Source organism: Girardinichthys multiradiatus, chromosome 8, assembly GCF_021462225.1.
Source record: "Girardinichthys multiradiatus isolate DD_20200921_A chromosome 8, DD_fGirMul_XY1, whole genome shotgun sequence".
NCBI classification, from domain to species: domain Eukaryota; kingdom Metazoa; phylum Chordata; class Actinopteri; order Cyprinodontiformes; family Goodeidae; genus Girardinichthys; species Girardinichthys multiradiatus.
This window is the reverse complement of record NC_061801.1, coordinates 35,786,962-35,805,779: the sequence shown is the minus strand read 5'-3', so window position 1 is coordinate 35,805,779 and position 18,818 is coordinate 35,786,962. Positions and strand designations below refer to the sequence as shown.

The following is an 18,818-nucleotide window of genomic DNA, read 5'->3' as shown; positions in this document are numbered from 1 at the left end:
AAGTCATGTGTCTCTGCAAGAGAGAGCAACCACCACTGCTCCAACCACAAAAAGAAGGGCACAGTGTGTAGCATATGGGTAGAGTGCGCTACCCATATACAGAGGCTTCAGTACTGTCCCTGGTTTGAGTCCTGACCCCGGCGACCCGTGCTGCATGTCTTCCCCTTCTCTTTACCCTTTTAAATAACACTAAAAAATAAAGGCCACCAGTGATCTCAGTCTGGCTACCCCAATGAAACTTTTCTGGCTCCACTGGTATTACAAAATATTGACTCAGAGAAGACTTCAAAAGCACACCACACGTGAGGTTTTTTATTATTTTTTTTTATCCTTTACCTTTTAATTTAAACATATGCACCGCTATATTTTAGTCACATAAAATCGCAATAACATAAGAGTTTTGTTTATAACGTGAGAAACGGGGAAAAAGCTGCAACTTGAAAGCTTCCCGTAGTACGATATGTAAAAGTAGCTTTGTATCGCAGCCCTTACATGTACGCTTACACTGAACCTTCCCTTCTGCAATAATTATGCAACACGAGGTGGGATCAGGCAGGCTACCCACTCACGCTGTAGCGATGATGACAACATATAGCCCCTCGTTTATCCTCCCAACACCTGCAGCACAGAGCAACACTAAGCGATATGAGTGAGGGACGACCGCTGCTGCACCAGTTAGTTTCTGCTTGCGCTAATCAGATACAATTAAACTCTCTGGATCTGGGGAATTGAATCGAATGTTTGGAGTCTTCCTCGTTTTAATTGAACTCAAACACGAGCGCGCCTCCCGTCCTGCACGCGCGGGCGCACGTTCCCCCAGCGCAGCGCACTCAGGCGCGCACATATCGCCAATCAACCTGCGCTGCTGCACAGGAGCATCCCGACAAGGGCTGCCGAGTGTCTGCCGGCGATCCCTTTCTGCCTTTGCGCCCCTGTCGCTCCAGTGGATGTTTGCGCAGAGGGTCGCAGCCTTAGGGGCTCTTCATCACCACTGAACTTGTTGTGCAGGCTTGGAACAGCTCTGACACCATGGCTCCTTCAGGGTGAAGGATCCTTCGGGTTTTTTTTCGCCAGCTTTGGAAAGTTGCACTGCGTCATGGACCAACAGCGCAAACTTTAAGAGTCTATTGTTTTTCTGATGAGAGAGTTATTTAAGAATGAAGGCAGGTGAATCACCCGCGGCGTGAAGCGTGCTCTTCAGGTAGACTGGGCTGGAAAAGGCGACACGGTGGGAGTCGTGCTGCGGAGGACTGGGGAACTGGACCGATGAGACAACATGGGTAAGTATAAATAAAAAAAAGAAAGATTGAGTCATTTTGGAAAATATTTCTACTTGATGTTCTGAAGAAATCAACACATTTAGCTGTGGGTTTTCCATGTGCAGCCAGAAAAGCAGTACTGTCTCTACTTATCTTTGGAGAGATGGATTTGGAAAATGTATGTGAATAAAATCTAGAATCAGTGGTTGTGCACAAAGAGTCAAAGCGTTCCTAACCCCTCTCCTTCCGTCCTTTGTAATGAAGCTGCTGTGACAAGTTTATTAACACCATCTGAACCTGACCTTAAAATCGTCAAAAATTTGAGATGTGACTGCCTAATTTGGTCTCCCCGCCCTCTTCTAATATCCTTCCAGTTTCTCCCTCCAGAGCCCTGACATGTTTTGACTCAACCCCATGCCCTCCCCCTCCTCTTCCTCCTCTTCCTCCTGACAGCTCTGGGCACCTACAATTTCATCCCACAATGCCTATCACCTCCTCCATTTTACTGACTGACTGCTCTACAGCTAAATTCACCGCTCATCCTCGCAAACCCACACGCATCGCTTCTGTGCCTCTCTTTGGTTTTGGACTCAGCTGCTCCAGTTATTTTGTTTGGTATATATTTAAAGCTCATCAGTTGAGCTGCTAGGGGAAATAATGAAACGATGTTGAACAACTTCAGAGACATGAGACCCCTTCATTTTGCTCTCGAACCCCCCCATTCCTGTCCCCCAAGGAGGCAGAGAATACAGCTGAAAGTTGGCCAAAGAGCAATGGCGCTATGTTTGGAAAGCCAAATTCAGGCCTTGGTGCATAACCCAATGGGAATTCAAGAAGAAAGCTAAAGTTAAGATTTATATGACAATTAATCCAGGCAGGATGAATGTTTTCTGAGAAAAGTACTTTGAAAAATTGACAAAAACAGTACTTCAAAAGACGAAACTTCTGGAATCATTCAGAGTATTTCTCCTCCAGTTCTGACCAGCATTGTTACTCTTTAATGTACCCCACATTGTCTGTTTTGTATTAGCAAACCATGCAATGATTGTGTATGTCTCACTTTTATTTTATGTAATCAGTCTGTTTTATATAATCAATCTTGACCTGAGCCAAATACTCACTCCTTCATGTGGCTCATACATGGAGAACAAACAAGAAGAAGCTGAAGCTATTATCGTAGAAAACATGCAGGAGGGAGGTTTGGAGAGAGCATGGTTTACTATCAGTTGATGTTTTATACTGAAAGAGGACACATAAAAAGTAAAAGCCTACGTGGTCTTGCTGCTGACTCCCTGCCCAAGATGTCAGTCTTAGCTGTTCTATGATCTGTGTTTTGTCCTATTCTCTCAGCTTTGGGGTTCTCCTTCCCATACATTCCCATTAATCCTAACCATTGAACATTCTAGTTGCAAATAATTTGGGGCATAAAATGTTTCAGACAGACATGTTCTCCTTTCCTGCGTTTACTTTCACGTTGGCTTTCTTTGTAGAAAAAGTGCTCACTAAACTCTTTTTCTGTGTTGCCAATAAGCTGTCAAACATCAACACAGGATGTTCCCATCAAACAGGTCTTTTTTTATGAGGAAAACAATCTGGTCTCTGTTTACAGCCTCAGAAAGAGACAGGCTTCAAGACAGTTCTGCAAGCATACACTACATAATAATCCGTTTAGTGAAGTCCATATTTGGTTTGTAGGGTGTGGCTCCAAGGGCAATTTTTATTTCAGAAAACTGTATTTTGACTTTTTTTATTTTCAAAAACAATGGAAAAGTAGATTTTTTATTTATTTGTTTTATACTTTTAAAAGACGATGATATTTGGTCTCTAAATTAAAAGAAATTCCAAACAAATTTTAAAATAGACTTGTTAAAAGAATGTGTTAAATTTTAACAAACATTTAAGATAATTTTGGTCACATTAATTTATTAACCCAAAAACGTGTTTGATTAGACCTTTTTATCTATTATTTATATATATCATTTATATTTAATAAATTATAAATCAATTATGTTTATAAATCAATTAGAATACAAAACATTTGCGCAACTATAATACCTATATAATAACTATAATACGCCTTGTCATATTAGCAGAGATTTTCCTGACCCACATGCAGAATCACTTGAGGACACAGGTAACTTCAAAAAGTTTAATTATCTCAAAGGAGGTCAGTCTCAGGTAGTTGAATTCTAGTTCTCAGTTTTGCAGTCTCCTGGTAGCTTGATCTCGGAGGGAGGGGGTCAAGGCACAATCCGTGGTCCAGCGGTCTGGAATCCGTTGTCCAGCGGTCTGGAATTCGTGGTCCAGCGGTCTAGAATCCGTTGTCCAGCGGTCTGGAATCCGTTGTCCAGCGGTCTGGAATCCGTTGTCCAGCGGTCTGGAATCCGTGGTCCAGCGGTCTGGAATCCGTTGTCCAGCGGTCTGGAATCCGTTGTCCAGCGGTCTGGAATCCGTTGTCCAGCGGTCTGGAATCCGTTGTCCAGCGGTCTGGAATCCGTTGTCCAGCGGTCTGGAATCCGTGGTCCAGTGGTCTGGAATCCGTTGTCCAGCGGTCTGGAATCCGTTGTCCAGCGGTCTGGAATCCGTTGTCCAGCGGTCTGGAATTTGTGGTCCAGCGGTCTAGAATCCGTTGTCCAGCGGTCTGGGTGGTTAGAAGGAGTAATCCCGGTAAAGGTGGAGAGGGGGCAGGCTGGAGGAGTTGGACGGAGCTTGCAGAGGCAGCAGGTAGATTAGGTCCTGGGTTTCTGTCCAAAGGTGAAAGAAGGGAATCCAGGGTTGTGGTCCAAAACCTGAGAGCAGCAAAGACACGAGCGGGTTACATCAAAGTCAGACACTGGATTACAAAGTTTCAGCAAAAACTAAGGAGCTTGGTATCTCGGAGGCTTTGAGTTACCACTCAACGTGGAGCATCAGGCGAAGAATGCTTGTCCTGCAGCTCCTTAAAAACACTCCAGCCCAGATTGGATACAGGTGTGTCTGCACACCACGCCCACCAGCAAAGCCTCTCTGGGAAGACAGGAAGACACACACAGTAGCACAACACAGATTGTGACACCCCTACTTAAATGTAAATCTGCCTTGCGTTTCAGTGGAATGGAATGATATGCTGCTAAACAGCACTTCAGCATTACTCTAGGTATTTCATACTGTGATGAAATGACTATGCTACAGTTTTATACACTTTTGGAAAATTCTCCTGCATGACATTGCAACTCTCATGTGCCATGTATTACCTATTTACCACTTATATGAAACGTATGTGACAGCTATGGCAAATTTTGCAGCAATGAACCAATAATAATTCATTTCATGCTAAGCTTTGCAGATGCTCTTTCTGTGATCAGACAGTTCACTCCACCTCCTAACTCTTGAACTGACAGCTGGCAAAGTTAAGTTCTTAATAAATTAAGCTAACAGTTATTTGACCACTTGGGGGCACTTATTGAGAATTCAACCTTAATCCCGAAATGGCCAGTCAATTATAAAATATGAAAAAAGTCATTTGTAAAATGAGACGGTAACAGCAAGGTTACACACTCCATCCTTTAAGTCTAGCAAGTAGCTACTAGCAAGCAGTGCAAATGCCACTTTGGCTAAACTACTTCAAACGGGATAAAAAGGTTTTGGAAATTTTCCTTGACAACCACAGCTAAGTTGGACCATTTATTAGCAGCAACTGCAGCTTGCCACCTGCCAACCCTGTAGCATGCTAGCAAGTAGCACTGTTGCTTTACCAGCTAAAACTGGATGCAAACCTAAATTCTTGGTCATCAGCTTTTTTAACCACACGTCTTATGACAGCTCTGGCATTTACTAATTTGCTGTGCAGTTTTAATACATTATACAACCCACATTAACATATCAGCCTTAGGACTAAGGCAACACACACAATTCACGAGAATAACTGTTAACTCATGCAACATCTTCTGTTAAATTGTAGCAGAATTTGTTACCATGATAAAGTAGTTCATGTTTTGAAAATCAATTATTGAACAATTATTGAACATTACTGGGACAAACCAATATGCTTAATTTAATTAAAATTACATTCATAAGTTGTATTTAATAGCCTCCAAAATTCTTTTTTACAGAGCTCTCTTACTGGCCAAAAACAACTAAATCATCTAGAATATTTCTAACACTGCAAGAGAATAAAAAATAATTTTGCAATCTTGCAAAATAAATTTTTGCAATCTTGTACTTGCAATCTTCATGCATGTTACTCACGTCTTCATGGATTTTTATTTCTGCAGAATTATTTTTATATTACTCCTAATTTAAATCCAGCGGATGTAAATTGGACTAATAGTCTTTAAGAATTCATGCAGCCCACGCATCTGGGCAGAACTGTGGGATTTCCCCAAGTAATAAGCAGCTTGGAGCAGCTAATGAGCAGATAGTGATACAGTTTTAATTATGTCACCACAATTACCCAAAATAAGTGGCCACATTTGTCTTGGGAGTGAGATTATTTCTACTGTGCCCACATTTTCCTTAAACGGACAGAACAGTTATCGGGACCTCGGATGCCTTCTGACCATCATGGAGGGAATCCCATACAAGTAAACTGATTTGTTATGATTGTTGTAGTGTTTTTATCCTGAATTAATGTAAAATCTGCCATCTTTATGGGTTATAATAACTCTATGAATATTTGTGGTTTGACATAAAAAAAAACAATATTCAAAACTACCAACAAAAGCCGAACATGACAGAGAATATGATTTTACTACTATGCTTCGTTAAAAGTCGTATTCATTTAAACTGTATCTCGTTGAATATATTCCTTTAAAAACAATTAGTTACATAATTATTAACACTAACTCAATGATCAACATTTTAAAAAACGTTATAACATTCATGGCAAGGTAATGGATGCAATCAAACTCTAAAAACTTGAAAGCATGATCCTCAGTTTTCTTTCCCAATAATTTAAAATAAGTTGTTAACAGGTGTGATGTTTGGTTTTATAATGGCTAAAATGTGTTTTACTTTGGCACCTGTTTAGCTCTGAATACACACCTTGTGGAAGCAAATTAACTCTGCAGTAATCGAACAACAGAGACCAACGCTTATCGAAACAATTAACAAAAATAAATAAATACGAGATGATGAATTAGAAATTTACATAGGACATTTTCCTTTCACTGGTGATGCTCTATAAATATTTCAAAATGAAAGTAATGGGTTCTAATTAAGGGTTAATACATCAAGTTCATGAGACGAGAAGTTGCATGGCATTGATTTCACAAGAAAGTGCGAAGCTATTGAGAATATTTTGGGGAAAGCAAAAATTTCATTTCGATTTTGTTTTCACAAATCACTAGCTTTGCATAACCTTTGTTAGCCGTTAACAGTTATCCAGTTTTGATATAAATTGTTTATATCTTGTCTGTCATCATTATGTTTGCTGCAGAATACCCAAAATGCTGCCACATGTACAATTTCAAAGGTAAGAAAGGTTTCCTTACTGTTATATGTAACCAAATGTTGCCAGCCACATTAAAGAAAACTCTTTACAACTAAAGAGGTACTTTCCTACTTACTTCAAATTAAGACTCTCAAAAGATAAAGGGTGTCAAGCTAAAATGCTTTACTTCTATAGCCTGAGGCTCATCTTACACTTACTTTAGTGGGTAAGTCATGCTGACAGCAACTGGATAACATTTTGTGAGACAGACTTGACTTTGATCAGAAATATCATGCCGTTTTAATATTGCACTACACCCTTGTGTGAGCTTCCTTAAATGATTTTTAAGATTTCAATAATTATTTAAATTAACTTGTTACTATATTGCCTCCCAGTAAAAGATTGTTCATAGTTTTGGAGCTTAGATATGTCTTTCGCACATCAAAAGAAAGACTCTTATAAAAAACAAAAATCTTTTTTCTGTATTAATTCCTGTAGCTCTTACATTACCTCAAGTCTGCTTCTGATTGGCTGATCAGTCCCTCGTGATGATTTCTCCCCAGAAGTGTAGGTTCCCTGAAAGCTGATTTCAGACTTGGACTGGACCTTAAAAACAATGGAGATGATTTTTGCCTAAGCAGGTCATAGAGAGAACTGTTTAATCTTTCAAGATCCCACTGCAATATTTTTTGGTTTGTATGGTGCTGACAGCATTACTTTTAATTGTACTGCTGTCAGGAATCTTGGGGTATTTTTTGGTAATGGTTTTAAATTTGATAAACAGGTTCATCCAGTAGTCAGTCTAGATTCTACCATCTGAGGTTGATTGCTAAAATTAGACCTACATCATAGTGCCCTTGAATGGGTGATTCATTCTTTTGTTACATCTAGTCTGGACTACTGCAACTCTCTCTATACTGGGATGGACAACTGTCCTCTGTGTCACATGCAGTTGGTCCAAAATGCTGCTCCCTGTCTGCTGATCAGAAAAAGGCGACATGAGCATATTACTCCTAAATTGTCCTCCCTGCACTGGCTGCCTGTATGTTTCAGGATTGTTTTTAAGATTTTACTTTTGCTTTTTAAATATTTAAACGGTCAGCCATCCCCTTACTTATCAGGGCTCTTACACAATCATGTTCCCAGTAGAACTCTGAGGCCTGGCAACCTGCTGCCTGTTTGTGTTTAGGACTCGTCTCATGAGACAGGAGACAGAGCTTCCTCTTTTGCAGCTCCCAAGCTGTAGAATGATCTTCCACTCACTGTAACGATGACCAATACAGCGAATGATTTAAAATCTACTTTAAAAACTCATCTTTTTGATTTGGATTTTAATCCCATTTGAGCTCGAGCAAAAAGCAAAACCCACATGGATCTTTATTTGATTCTTGATAAATTTAAAATGAAATGAAAAAACATGCTTTTTGCTATTTTCTTCAGACAAACCTTAAAAAAGTGGCAGGTTTTAATTTTTGATTTAGTGACCTTATCACCATTCAAAAATGTTCGATTCAAACTGGGGTTAAATATAGATAAAATACAGAAATTCTAAATTTAATTCTTACTATTTCATTGTAAGTCTGCATAATAAGTAACAATGCTTGCTCTGAAAGCTGATAACAACAACCCATAACAATAAACAATTGAAAACGAGTCATACTTGAAGAGCTGAAACCAGTGAGTTCTCTGACCTTTTTGTTTAACTGATAATTAAATGATCACAGTAATTGCAGGCAATCAAAAAAAAAAAAATACCAGCTTAATTTCAAAATTAGTCAACAGTAATGCAACAACATCTTTTTTTTTTATCAATAGCTGCCAAGCGTGGATGCATAACAGCCTGGGAGTGATGAATGCGAATCACCTACTTGTATCCTAATTCTTGGAATTTATATTCCTTCCTGCCTCCCACAATAACAAACAACACAAAGAAGCCACATTTTCAGCTGCACACACACCAGTACGGACATAAATAATACAAGAGTTGCACAGTGGCCTGATGGTCTCCAGTCTGATGGAGCATGCTAATCTTCTGTGGTGGAAGTGCTTCAGCAGGAGCAACAAGGCAATTAGGCACAAATAATGTCCCTTTTGTTCAATAATCCGTCAGTTTCCTCCATCACGCTGAAACAATAATCATCCCACTGAGCACATTTCCTGAAAAAATAAACTTGAGTTTCTTTGGGGAAAAAAAACCAAAAACATATGTGGCATGTTTTCTTTTTCTTCCCCAACTTAAAGATTATAATGGATAATTAAAGGTGCCTCAGGTATAAACAATTACAAGAACTAGTCCATTATGCAGTGAAGATCACCTATCTGCTTATAATAGTCAATATTTAATGAGGTTTAGCACATAGGCATAGATTTAGGAAAAAAAAAAATTCCTCTATGAACAATTAACAGAAGTGGCTGTCCTCAAGAAAAAAAGAAGCCAACTTCCATTGTCCTGTACTACTGCTGGGAATTATTCCTTAAAAAAGTGGAATATTTTTCCACCCAGAGCCTGACTCTGGCCCAATCAGCCATTTTCTGCTTTTGTATAGTAATATGTTCACTCCATCACAGCCCACTTGCGAATCCGAAGTGTCATATCACAGTACATCACTTTGGATCTGTTCACCATGTACCTACGGGTCACTAGTTTTAATTGTTGCCCCTCCCCCTCTTGTTGTGCAGTGTGTGTAGTTTTTCCTTGATATGTTCAAGTGACTGTAGCAGTGAATGATTTCCCCCTGAACAATGTGTCCTGCACGTTGAATCTATGTTGCTGAAATATGTTCAGTGACTCAAATTTGAGAACAAAGTCTGCAGACGGGCAACGCGGTGAGCCGAGCTCGCTCGGAAAGAAAGGGAGAGACTGTGGCAACAGACGTGCTTTATGTGACTGAGGCATGCAACACCCTGCGTTCAGTTGCCATGGTTTTATACCTTTGACCACTGCCAGCCTCATCAATGGAAAAAGACAATTCAATTCATCACTGTGTGGAAAAAATGCAAACAGATATTTTTCTTTTTATCTGTAACAAGAACAAAATGGCAGTCAACAGGGTTCCTGCTGAGTCTGGAAAAGTCTGGAATTTGATTTTAGGACTTTCAGGGTCTGAATAAGCATAGAGACAACAAATAAAAGTATGGAAGAATGTGAACATTTCCAGGCTTATTTCCTATCTCACTGTCTAAATGTTGTCTCCCTTAACTCCCTCCCTTCCTTGTGTCCTTACTTCCTTCCTATATTTATTTTTGCCTCTCCTACTTTCCTTTTCTTCTTTGCTTTTGTTCTTCCTTCCTTCCTTCTTTCCTGTTTCTGATTTTTTGAGGTTTAAATCCTGACAGCCTTAGAAATATCTGCCATAAAATGCATTTTAAGTTGAGACAATGCAAAGGAACACTTAAATACTAAAGATTTCCTGGGGTACAAACATTTTGTGACAAAAAAGCCTATTTCTTAACCACAAAAAAAGGAAGAAAAAAAAAAAAAAAACATTATCAAGAGAAAACGTGCATTGAGGAATAATCAAAGATCCCAGAATAATCAACAGCAAGTACTGAACGTTTCAATGTGAAAGTGGTGAACATGCAATGTGTTCATTCCCTCTTTCCAACCGTTTTGCTTTTTGTAAAGTAACATTTGATGCCTGACAGTTTGAAGTTGGTTATGGAGTTAGCTGGATTATCTCCCTCATTAGCGATCCCACAGTAGGCTGTTTATTAACTTGGTGATTATGGGTGCTCCTCCGGATGGACTTGTTTGTATGTTAGACTAGAAAAAAAGAAATCTGACTCCTGACTTGTTTTCTAGTCAGTTTCCCATCTTTTGATTATCATATACAGCTGGCTGACCACCCAGGGCTACAGGTAAAAGACCGGGAGCACTACTGTGTGCTACAAACAACTGGAGATCACCTGAAAAATAAATTGGGTTGTCTACCTCCAAGTCTTACCTCCTTCTAGTCTTGCCCCGTTAACAATGGTAGTGCCACTTCTATTTTTGTTTTGTGTTTAATTATGATACACTTAGTAAATCTGCATTAAACTTGTTCCTTCAGTCCACATTACTAAAACTGTCCACTCATAGCTAAATCCATTCTTTAATCAACAGTTAAATACTTCAAATTAATATTGTGTTTTTCTACTCTTATACTGATTATACTGACTACTCAAAGCTCTTTGCACTTCAGCCACATTCATCCAGTCACACTTGCACACAAGCAGACATCCCTACACCAATACACAGATCACCAAGCAACTTGGGGTTAAGTGTTCTGCCCAAGGGAACGTTGTCATGTGCTTGTAGGAAGCTGGAATCAAATCCACAATTTTCAGATGCAAGAAAACTACTCATTGAGCCACAGTTGCCCCAAATCACATAGTGGATCTGTGTTTTATCTGAACTTTACCCACCGAGTCCTTAGAGGTTGTGATATCATGTGACATGTAGACAAAATGTTAAATTCTTTATGATTTCACTGTCAAAATGCACATTTGATAAAAGCTACAATATGTAATGAAAAATTTAGCCTAAAAACTCACATGAAACATGTTTAATAATATTGTTTTAAAACCTAACCATGCTTTAAATTTCTGCATAACTTTATCCCTGACCTTGTTCTTGGTCTTCATGGTGCTGTTTGTTCACTAAGGTGCTCTAACAAATATCTAATCTACTTGAATTAAAATTTTATTTAGGGTATCAGAGTATTGGCGACTGAATACAAACATGCTCCATGTTTTTCAGGTTTATATTTGTAAAACAATATATACTTTGTGTAAAATCCCAATATAATATTTTGAAGTTTGGGGTTGTAACTTGACAAAATGTGAAAAAGTTGGTTCTGACACATTTGTGAGGCAGTAAATTCTGTGCTGGGGAAAGTGCTTGCTCATTGGATAAAAATCTGGAAGTTTTACTCTCCAGAGTGATAGCCATGCTCCCATAACAGCACACCATTATATTTGAATGAACAGCCACACATCAGCAAATACTCAGAAAGAACTCAAAGAACTTCACTGATCAACACAGGCGTGCACATATTCATAAATGTCAAATCCTTTGCCTTAACAGCTGACCTGCTACCCAGTGGCCGGTATAAAATGTTCAGTTTGTGTTGATCTCCTGGGCATCAGCACTCATATTGATCAGCACAGCTCATCAACTCTCAGCACACATTTGGACAGCAGTATGGTCCACAGGAAAATGCAGTGACAGTTAAGTTCCTGAGATGTGTGTTATTATTGGTCTGTGAAGAGGTTTAGCTGTCTCTTTCTGACAACTCAAGTCTGGATGTTAAGGGCTGTGGAAGTAAAAGTCAAAAGGCATTCATGGTACATTGAACTGCATGGACTCGATGCACAAAGATGCTCCTTTTAAGTTGACCCTTAAAAGTCAACAACAAACCATCTAAATATCATTTTATTAAAAAGAGTATTGTTGATATTTTTGGTTTTAGGTGGCAGCAAATAGTTTATCTTTTTAATAGCTGAATTAAACTTGGTAGAGTCTAGGCAGGCATGGTGGAAGAAAACTTTTTCAGTGACTTTGTGGTCCCTTGTGGTTCACGCTTGAGCAAAGGATTCAAAAGTTGGATAATTTAACAATTTCTGAACGTAGTTTGTGCTTACTGTTAGGTTCTGAGGTCAGGTCAGAGTTCAGGCTTGAGAAGTTTCACCTCATGTTTGACAAAATAAAAAGGCCTGAGAAGTGCGGTGTGCATTTAGACCCGAGTCAATGCTTTGTAGAAAAACCTTTTGCTGCAATAACAACATCTTTTAGGATGTCTTTACCAACTTTCGACATGTAGAAACTTAAGTTTTTACCCATCCTTCTTTGCAAAATAACTTAATCTCAGTTATAATGGACGGAGAGCATCAATAAACATCACTTGTCAAGTCTTGCAACACATTCTCAATTGGCTTTAGGTTTGGACTTTGACTAGCCCATTTTAACATATGAAAATCTAAAGGATTCCATTGTAGCTTTGTCTGTATGTTGAGGGTTCTTATATTGTGGCAAGATAATTCTCCAAACCAGTCTCAAATCTGTCGCAGCCTCTAAATCTTCTTCCAGTATGACCCTGTATTTAACTCCATCCATCCTATTGTCATACTATTGTCCTTGCTAAAGAAAACCATCACCACAACATCTAGCTGCCACCACCATGTGTCACCATAGACATGGAGTGTTCAAGGAAAGTGTGGCAATAGTTTCCTGCAACATATATCGTTTTGTATTTCAAACAAAACATTTAACTTCAAAGGTTCATGCAATTATAGCATTTTTTATTTTTTTTTATTTTTGCTGTGTCCCCTATACGGCTTGAGTCATATTTTTCTATGGCTTCCATTCAACAACTTTGTGTTTACTGTTGAAGGGGCATTCGTCTTGGCCTCTTTCTTCCAAGGTCTAAATTATGGAGTCAACAACTACTGGTTGATATAATGAGATATTTTCTCACCTTTTCAAGGCGTGGTAAATCCAGCATATAAAGTAAAACCAAATAGTTCCTCTTTCCTGGAAGATATCAATCTAAAAGTAACCTATAAACCTCTAAATCCTTGGAAGAATGTCTCCTTGAAAGTTTTAATTTACTACTTTTCCAACTTCCTGTATAAGCTACCTGTGCTGCAGTACTAATGCTGACTGGTAAATAAACCGTAACAAGTAAAGATTCAGTGTTAGGTGTGGTATGTTCACTTGTGTCCTTTTTTGTAACAGTGGGAAATCTAATCTGTTTGTCAAAATGTGTACCTACATCCAGGCATGAGGTGGCAGAAGCAGACATGAACATGGGCGGACAAGGCATGAGCAAAAACCGTATGCATCCACGAGGAATAAACAGAACAGCAGAGTATATAAAGTGCATTGCCCAGGTGAAAACAAGGAGACTGATGGGCATGACACAGGTGGAATAAATAATGCTGATTGCAGTGGCAGAGAGTGAAATCAAAACATGACTGGAACTGAACAGAAATACAAGGACACAATTTAACCAAGGGAAACATCTTACAGATATAACAGATCTGAAATGCACCATATAATCCAATGGCTCTTTCTTTGAATACACTTGTATAATCTCTTTGGGATTAATACAGCATTTCTGAATTTGAATTTAATTTGAATTGAGCAGAATAAGTATAAAAGTATGCCAAAAGGAATGAGTTATAACTTATAATGCACCACCTAGGAAGAATAAACAATAACAATGAGAGGCAAGACCCAAAACAAAACGAAAACATCTACAAATCATGACATGGTTGGCCTTTTTTCTCATTAAAAGATTATTTGGTGATGGTTGTCTTCTGTTGAGTTAGGTTGCTATAGCCTTCAGCCACCTAAATAGCAATAACAAATTTCTTAAAATGTTTCAACAAAACAAAAATTTAAAAACTACTCAAGCAGTCGTGGGACTTTGTTTTGAAACCAATGGTTTTATTACAGTTTTAAACAACTAGTTTTCTGACTAGGGTAGTATCTAGCTATGCTGGAATGCTAATACTAGATAAAAACACATTAGTTAGCTGTTAAAAAATTATGTCTTCTGCTACTTGCATAGATACCTTTGATTTAAGTTGCTTTATCCTTCCACAATCACAACAACTATCTGACTGAATGGTTCTCTCATAATAAAAATTGGGAAGTAACTTAAACAATGTCACAACTTTTGAACTTTTTATTATATTTTGAATTTTCTAGTTTTCAAACTTTTGTCACAGCTAGCTGTGCTGCAGTGGTAATGCTAGCTAACATTTAGGTTAGCTTAAACAGTACTCCTACTATTGTTTAATAAACCATATCTTTAAGGATATCTATGACATTTATTATTATTTTTGATAGTTTTAGTAAAAGAATTAGTTTTGCCAAATATTTCATTTTTATTTTCATTAAAAGGCTATCCTTTAGGTTTCATGTTCTTACAGTTTTTTGTCTAATGGAGATATTATATTAGATATAACTGCCACATGTGTCTTTCTTGTAAACAAGGGAGAAGTGTAGAAAATGCCTTTTCTGACATGCAGTGCACAGCAACAGGTGTGGGAGGGGCCGTTCTGAATGGAGCACCTCTATGTGCTCCATTCAGCTGGAGAAAACTGTTGCTCATGCAATTTCTCTAGCGTGTAAGAGTAGACTGTAGAAATAATATAATGAGGAATTTTACTTGGTTTGGCAGCCTTGGTATAACTTGATGACAGCCCTGCTGTTTCACATCTTCAGTGGAACATCTGCAGCCTTCCTAAAGCATTAACAATAACATAACTATTAATTAAAGCTTTTATGGCCCAATAGATATACGTACACTGACATTTAAAGCTGCGAGTTTCTGAAGTTTTGCATGTTTGATAGCATTTTTACAGATTCTGTCTTCTGAAGTTTTGATTTTGATTAATATACTTGAACAAAGTAGCTTATGTTCCTGAATATTCATGAGGTTTTAAGCCACTGTATTATCACTCCAGCCATATGGCACAGGGAAAACTAAAGGCACATGACCAGAATGGACATGCTGAAGCATCTGTGAGAAGAAAAGTTTTTAAGCAGTTTTTATTTTTATTTTTAAGGCATTACTTTCCCTATAGTGGGTGTTATTTCTCCAATGCCACCTTTACAGAGACAAAAATACCCAGCTGAAGAACAAATAGATAAAGTCTGCAAATGTCTCCTTTTTTGCTAATTTCTCTTACACCTGTGGCATCTAGAATATGTGACTTTTGCAAATAAGACTGTGGTTAGCCTTTCCAAGTGAAATTTCATCCAAAATATGTCATTATATTTGACTTTTACAGCAGCGGTCAGCTTTCACAGCCGCGCAAAACCTGCTGGTGTAAAATTGTTAACATTTAATACAAGGACTTTTTTAGACACAAACCTGGTATATACTGTCAGGATTTGCCAACAAAATGCCAGATGTGCCTCATGAAAATTTAACCTTTAATCATTTAATTATGCTGCCTTATTTAAATCCACTCTTTTTTATTGAAAATGTGTATCCTGCAGGATCAAAATTCATGCTGTGCTCATTGCTGATCACGAATGTGTTTAGCTGAAGTACAGTGGTTCTCAAAAGTGCACACATCCCTGTGAAAATGTCAGGTTTTTGAGACTTGAGATAAAAGTGAGACCATGATGAATTATTTTGAAACTTTTTACCCCTTTTATGAAAAAATCTGCAGGTGGGAAATAGAAATATAAAAAGTGTGCAATTAATACTTTATTGAAGCACCTTTTTGATTTCATTTCAGCATTCAGACTTCTTTGTTCAGGGTCCATCAGCACCCTACATTTTGACTGTTTACTCTACCTTGAAAAAGCTCTCCAAATCTATTAGATTGTGTAAGCATCTCTTGTCCAGAGTCCCCTTTAGGTAACCCCACAGATTTTATGTCAGACTTACTTCTGGACTCTTGCTTAACCTCTTAAACTCTGGACTCTTAAACTTAACCTTTTCTTCTGACAAATCCTTCTTTTATTGATTTGGATGTATGCTTGGATTCAATGTGATGCTGAAAAATAACTCTCATCTCAGGGCCAAGTTCTTGTTTTAAAAACGGATAGCTGGAGTTCAGTTTCATATATCTATCTTACTCTGGCCCACGCTTTATGTGCTTGTGTTGGCATGACTCACATTGGGCAGTGACTTACTTTGGGAACTTCCATTGCCAGTTCGGAACCATATTAATACTCCCCTCCACCCCCATTTTGCTTCTGTAGTTTACAAATAGAACAGCAAAGAGCACTGAAAGCACAGCCATTCAGTCTTAAAATGAGCAGTTACAAAAAAAGGTTACAAAGAAGATGCTGAAATTGCTACTGAAACATTTATTTTTGTTGAGTTTTGTTCAGTTTACTTACAGTATACAGGCTATTTTATTCATAGGACACAAAACATACTCTCACCAGCCACTTTAATAGATACACTACTTCAATGACTTGGTAAAACAAATAAATCAGCCAATAACATTACAGCAACTCATTAAATTTAGGCATCTATATGTAGTGAAGGCAGCTTGCTGAAGTTCAAACCGGGCATGAGAAAAGGAATTTAAATGGACTGGATGTTGGAGCTGACAGGCTGATTTGAGTAATGTTTCGCAGTATCTTGGGTTTACAGAGAAAGGCCCACAAAAGAGGAAATATCTAGTGAGCGGTAGCTGTGTGGATAAAAAGAATATGCAGACCGGTTCAAGATGACAGAAAGGCAACGGTTGCACAAGTAGCCAGTTTTTACAACTAAGGTATGCAGATTAGCCTTTCTGAACAAACAACATGGAAAACCTTGCAGTGTATGGGCTACAGCTGCAGAAGACTGCACCAGGTGCCACTATTGTTTGCTGAGAACAAGAAACTAAGGCTATAATTCCCACAGCCCTACTCTCAGCAGGAAGAAGTTATCATAAACCTCAAATCATCTCAAATTGGTTTTGTGGAACATGACAATGAGTTTACTGTACTTGAATGTATAGCTTGGAGCATGAGGTTTTATGCTACCTCTTAATTTTATGAAACTTTCCTTAATGACCTTTCAGTTCTTGTATGGCAAATTGTGTGTAACAAGTAAGTCGTGTTTTCTGTTTTTTTTTTTTTATTATTATCTTTGTTTAAACTCACTTGCTTGTTGGTTGTTAATGTGCTGACTGATTGCCATCTGAATGTTCTTTCACTCTACAATCTATGCCATCTCATTCTTCAATGAACGGGCCATATTGCAGAATTATTTTGGATCAGTGTTAATGGTCACCAAAGTGTCATTCAATAGAGCACCATTTCGAATGATTCACATCATTGATGTGCATATGACAAATCTGTAGCAACTGTTTGATTCTATCATGTCAATGTGGACCAAAATGTCTGAAGGTTTCCAGCAACGAGTTGGATCTGTTCAACAAATAATGAAGTCAGTTGTGAGGGTCCAAACCAGTATCACCAAGGTGTTTCTAATAAAGTGGCCAGTAAGTGTTCACCTGCAAGCTGATTTGAAACAAAAATGTCCACTAAGGAGGGACAAAGACCCCATTTTACAAACTTCCTACTCCTACTCTGAATGTAAATAATTCAGGTGTAAACACACACTGATGCCGATCCTGTCTGTTTTTAATGTTTTTCATTTTCATTTTGCTGTTGTCTTTTCCTTTCCAGACTATGTAGGAACATTATTTAATGCAGTAGCACATTTACTGCCAACTTGTGGTAGAAATGACACGCCGCTGTCAAAAATAAAAAATACAAAAAAATACAAATAAATAATCACTATACGGTGCTCATAGTAGTTTAAAAAGGCAAAAATAAATATATGGAGTACATATTACTAATTTCACTAGTATGCAATATTCCCCTCAACATTACTCAGTAATTTAGCTTACAGTAACTGTTTGAACAGATTTGGGCAAAAGTTGTGAATTCTAACAAAAAAAGGTGATTAAAACCTGCATACAGCATTATGATTTATTTTGCCACCATCAACAAATCATTGTACTGTACCAGAATTCTTTAGGCAGCTCAATCTCTGTCGTTAGTTACCAACAGCAAATAGTTTTCAATGAATTCTTCTCTTCATTATTCTTGTTCAAATTTTTAATTGAATTAAATCTGTGATTAGAACATGACCGAGGACCTGAAACTAAATGTCACGGATTATTTCATTCAGGAAAAGAGTGGGAAAAAGTGTTTTCAGGTTCACTGTTTCCACTGTATGAAATGTCATTACTAGCTGATCATTTGTGGAACACTGGGAGTCGAGAACAAAGAAACCTTACAGATGAAATGTCTTTTTTAATGCAAAGAAGCTGCCATCTGACTCGACCTTTTAAGAAAGATTTTATTTATGAGCAATACTTGAACATGTAAAAAACGTTAATTTTCTATAGCCTTGAGTATTTTCTGAAGCTGCATGTAAACTCCCAGCAGGAGCAGCTCTGTCTGTCCTTATGCCTTTCTTGGAGTTCTGCCTGAGCAGATTTAGTGGACCATAGTTGCTTCATTCCTCCACTACTCCAGACAGACAGAAGACTGAGTTAACAGAATTGACTTCTCATTTCATTTAAATTTTTAATGGACAGTGCCCCACTTAAGCTGTATTTTTGCCATTCCTGCAGTGATTAACCAGTCATGCTCCACTTTACCGATCTTGTTTCTGTGTTCGGTACAGCGTGCATTC

The 18,818-nt window shown here is 38.1% G+C and overlaps 1 protein-coding gene across 2 annotated transcripts in view; it reads left to right on the top strand.

Moving 5' to 3' along the window:
* Positions 1–617: 617 nt before the first annotated feature.
* lrrtm4l1 (leucine rich repeat transmembrane neuronal 4 like 1) overlaps positions 618–18,818 on the top strand; it is a 102,807-nt gene continuing 84,606 nt past the window's right edge. For both annotated transcript variants that reach the window (XR_007039306.1, XM_047372622.1), the window contains exon 1: positions 618–1,280. Coding sequence is in view for 1 of the 2 variants with exons in the window: in XM_047372622.1 (XP_047228578.1) it covers positions 1,277–1,280 (4 nt within the window). In the remaining variant the exon portion in view is untranslated. The remainder of the gene's footprint in view (positions 1,281–18,818) is intronic.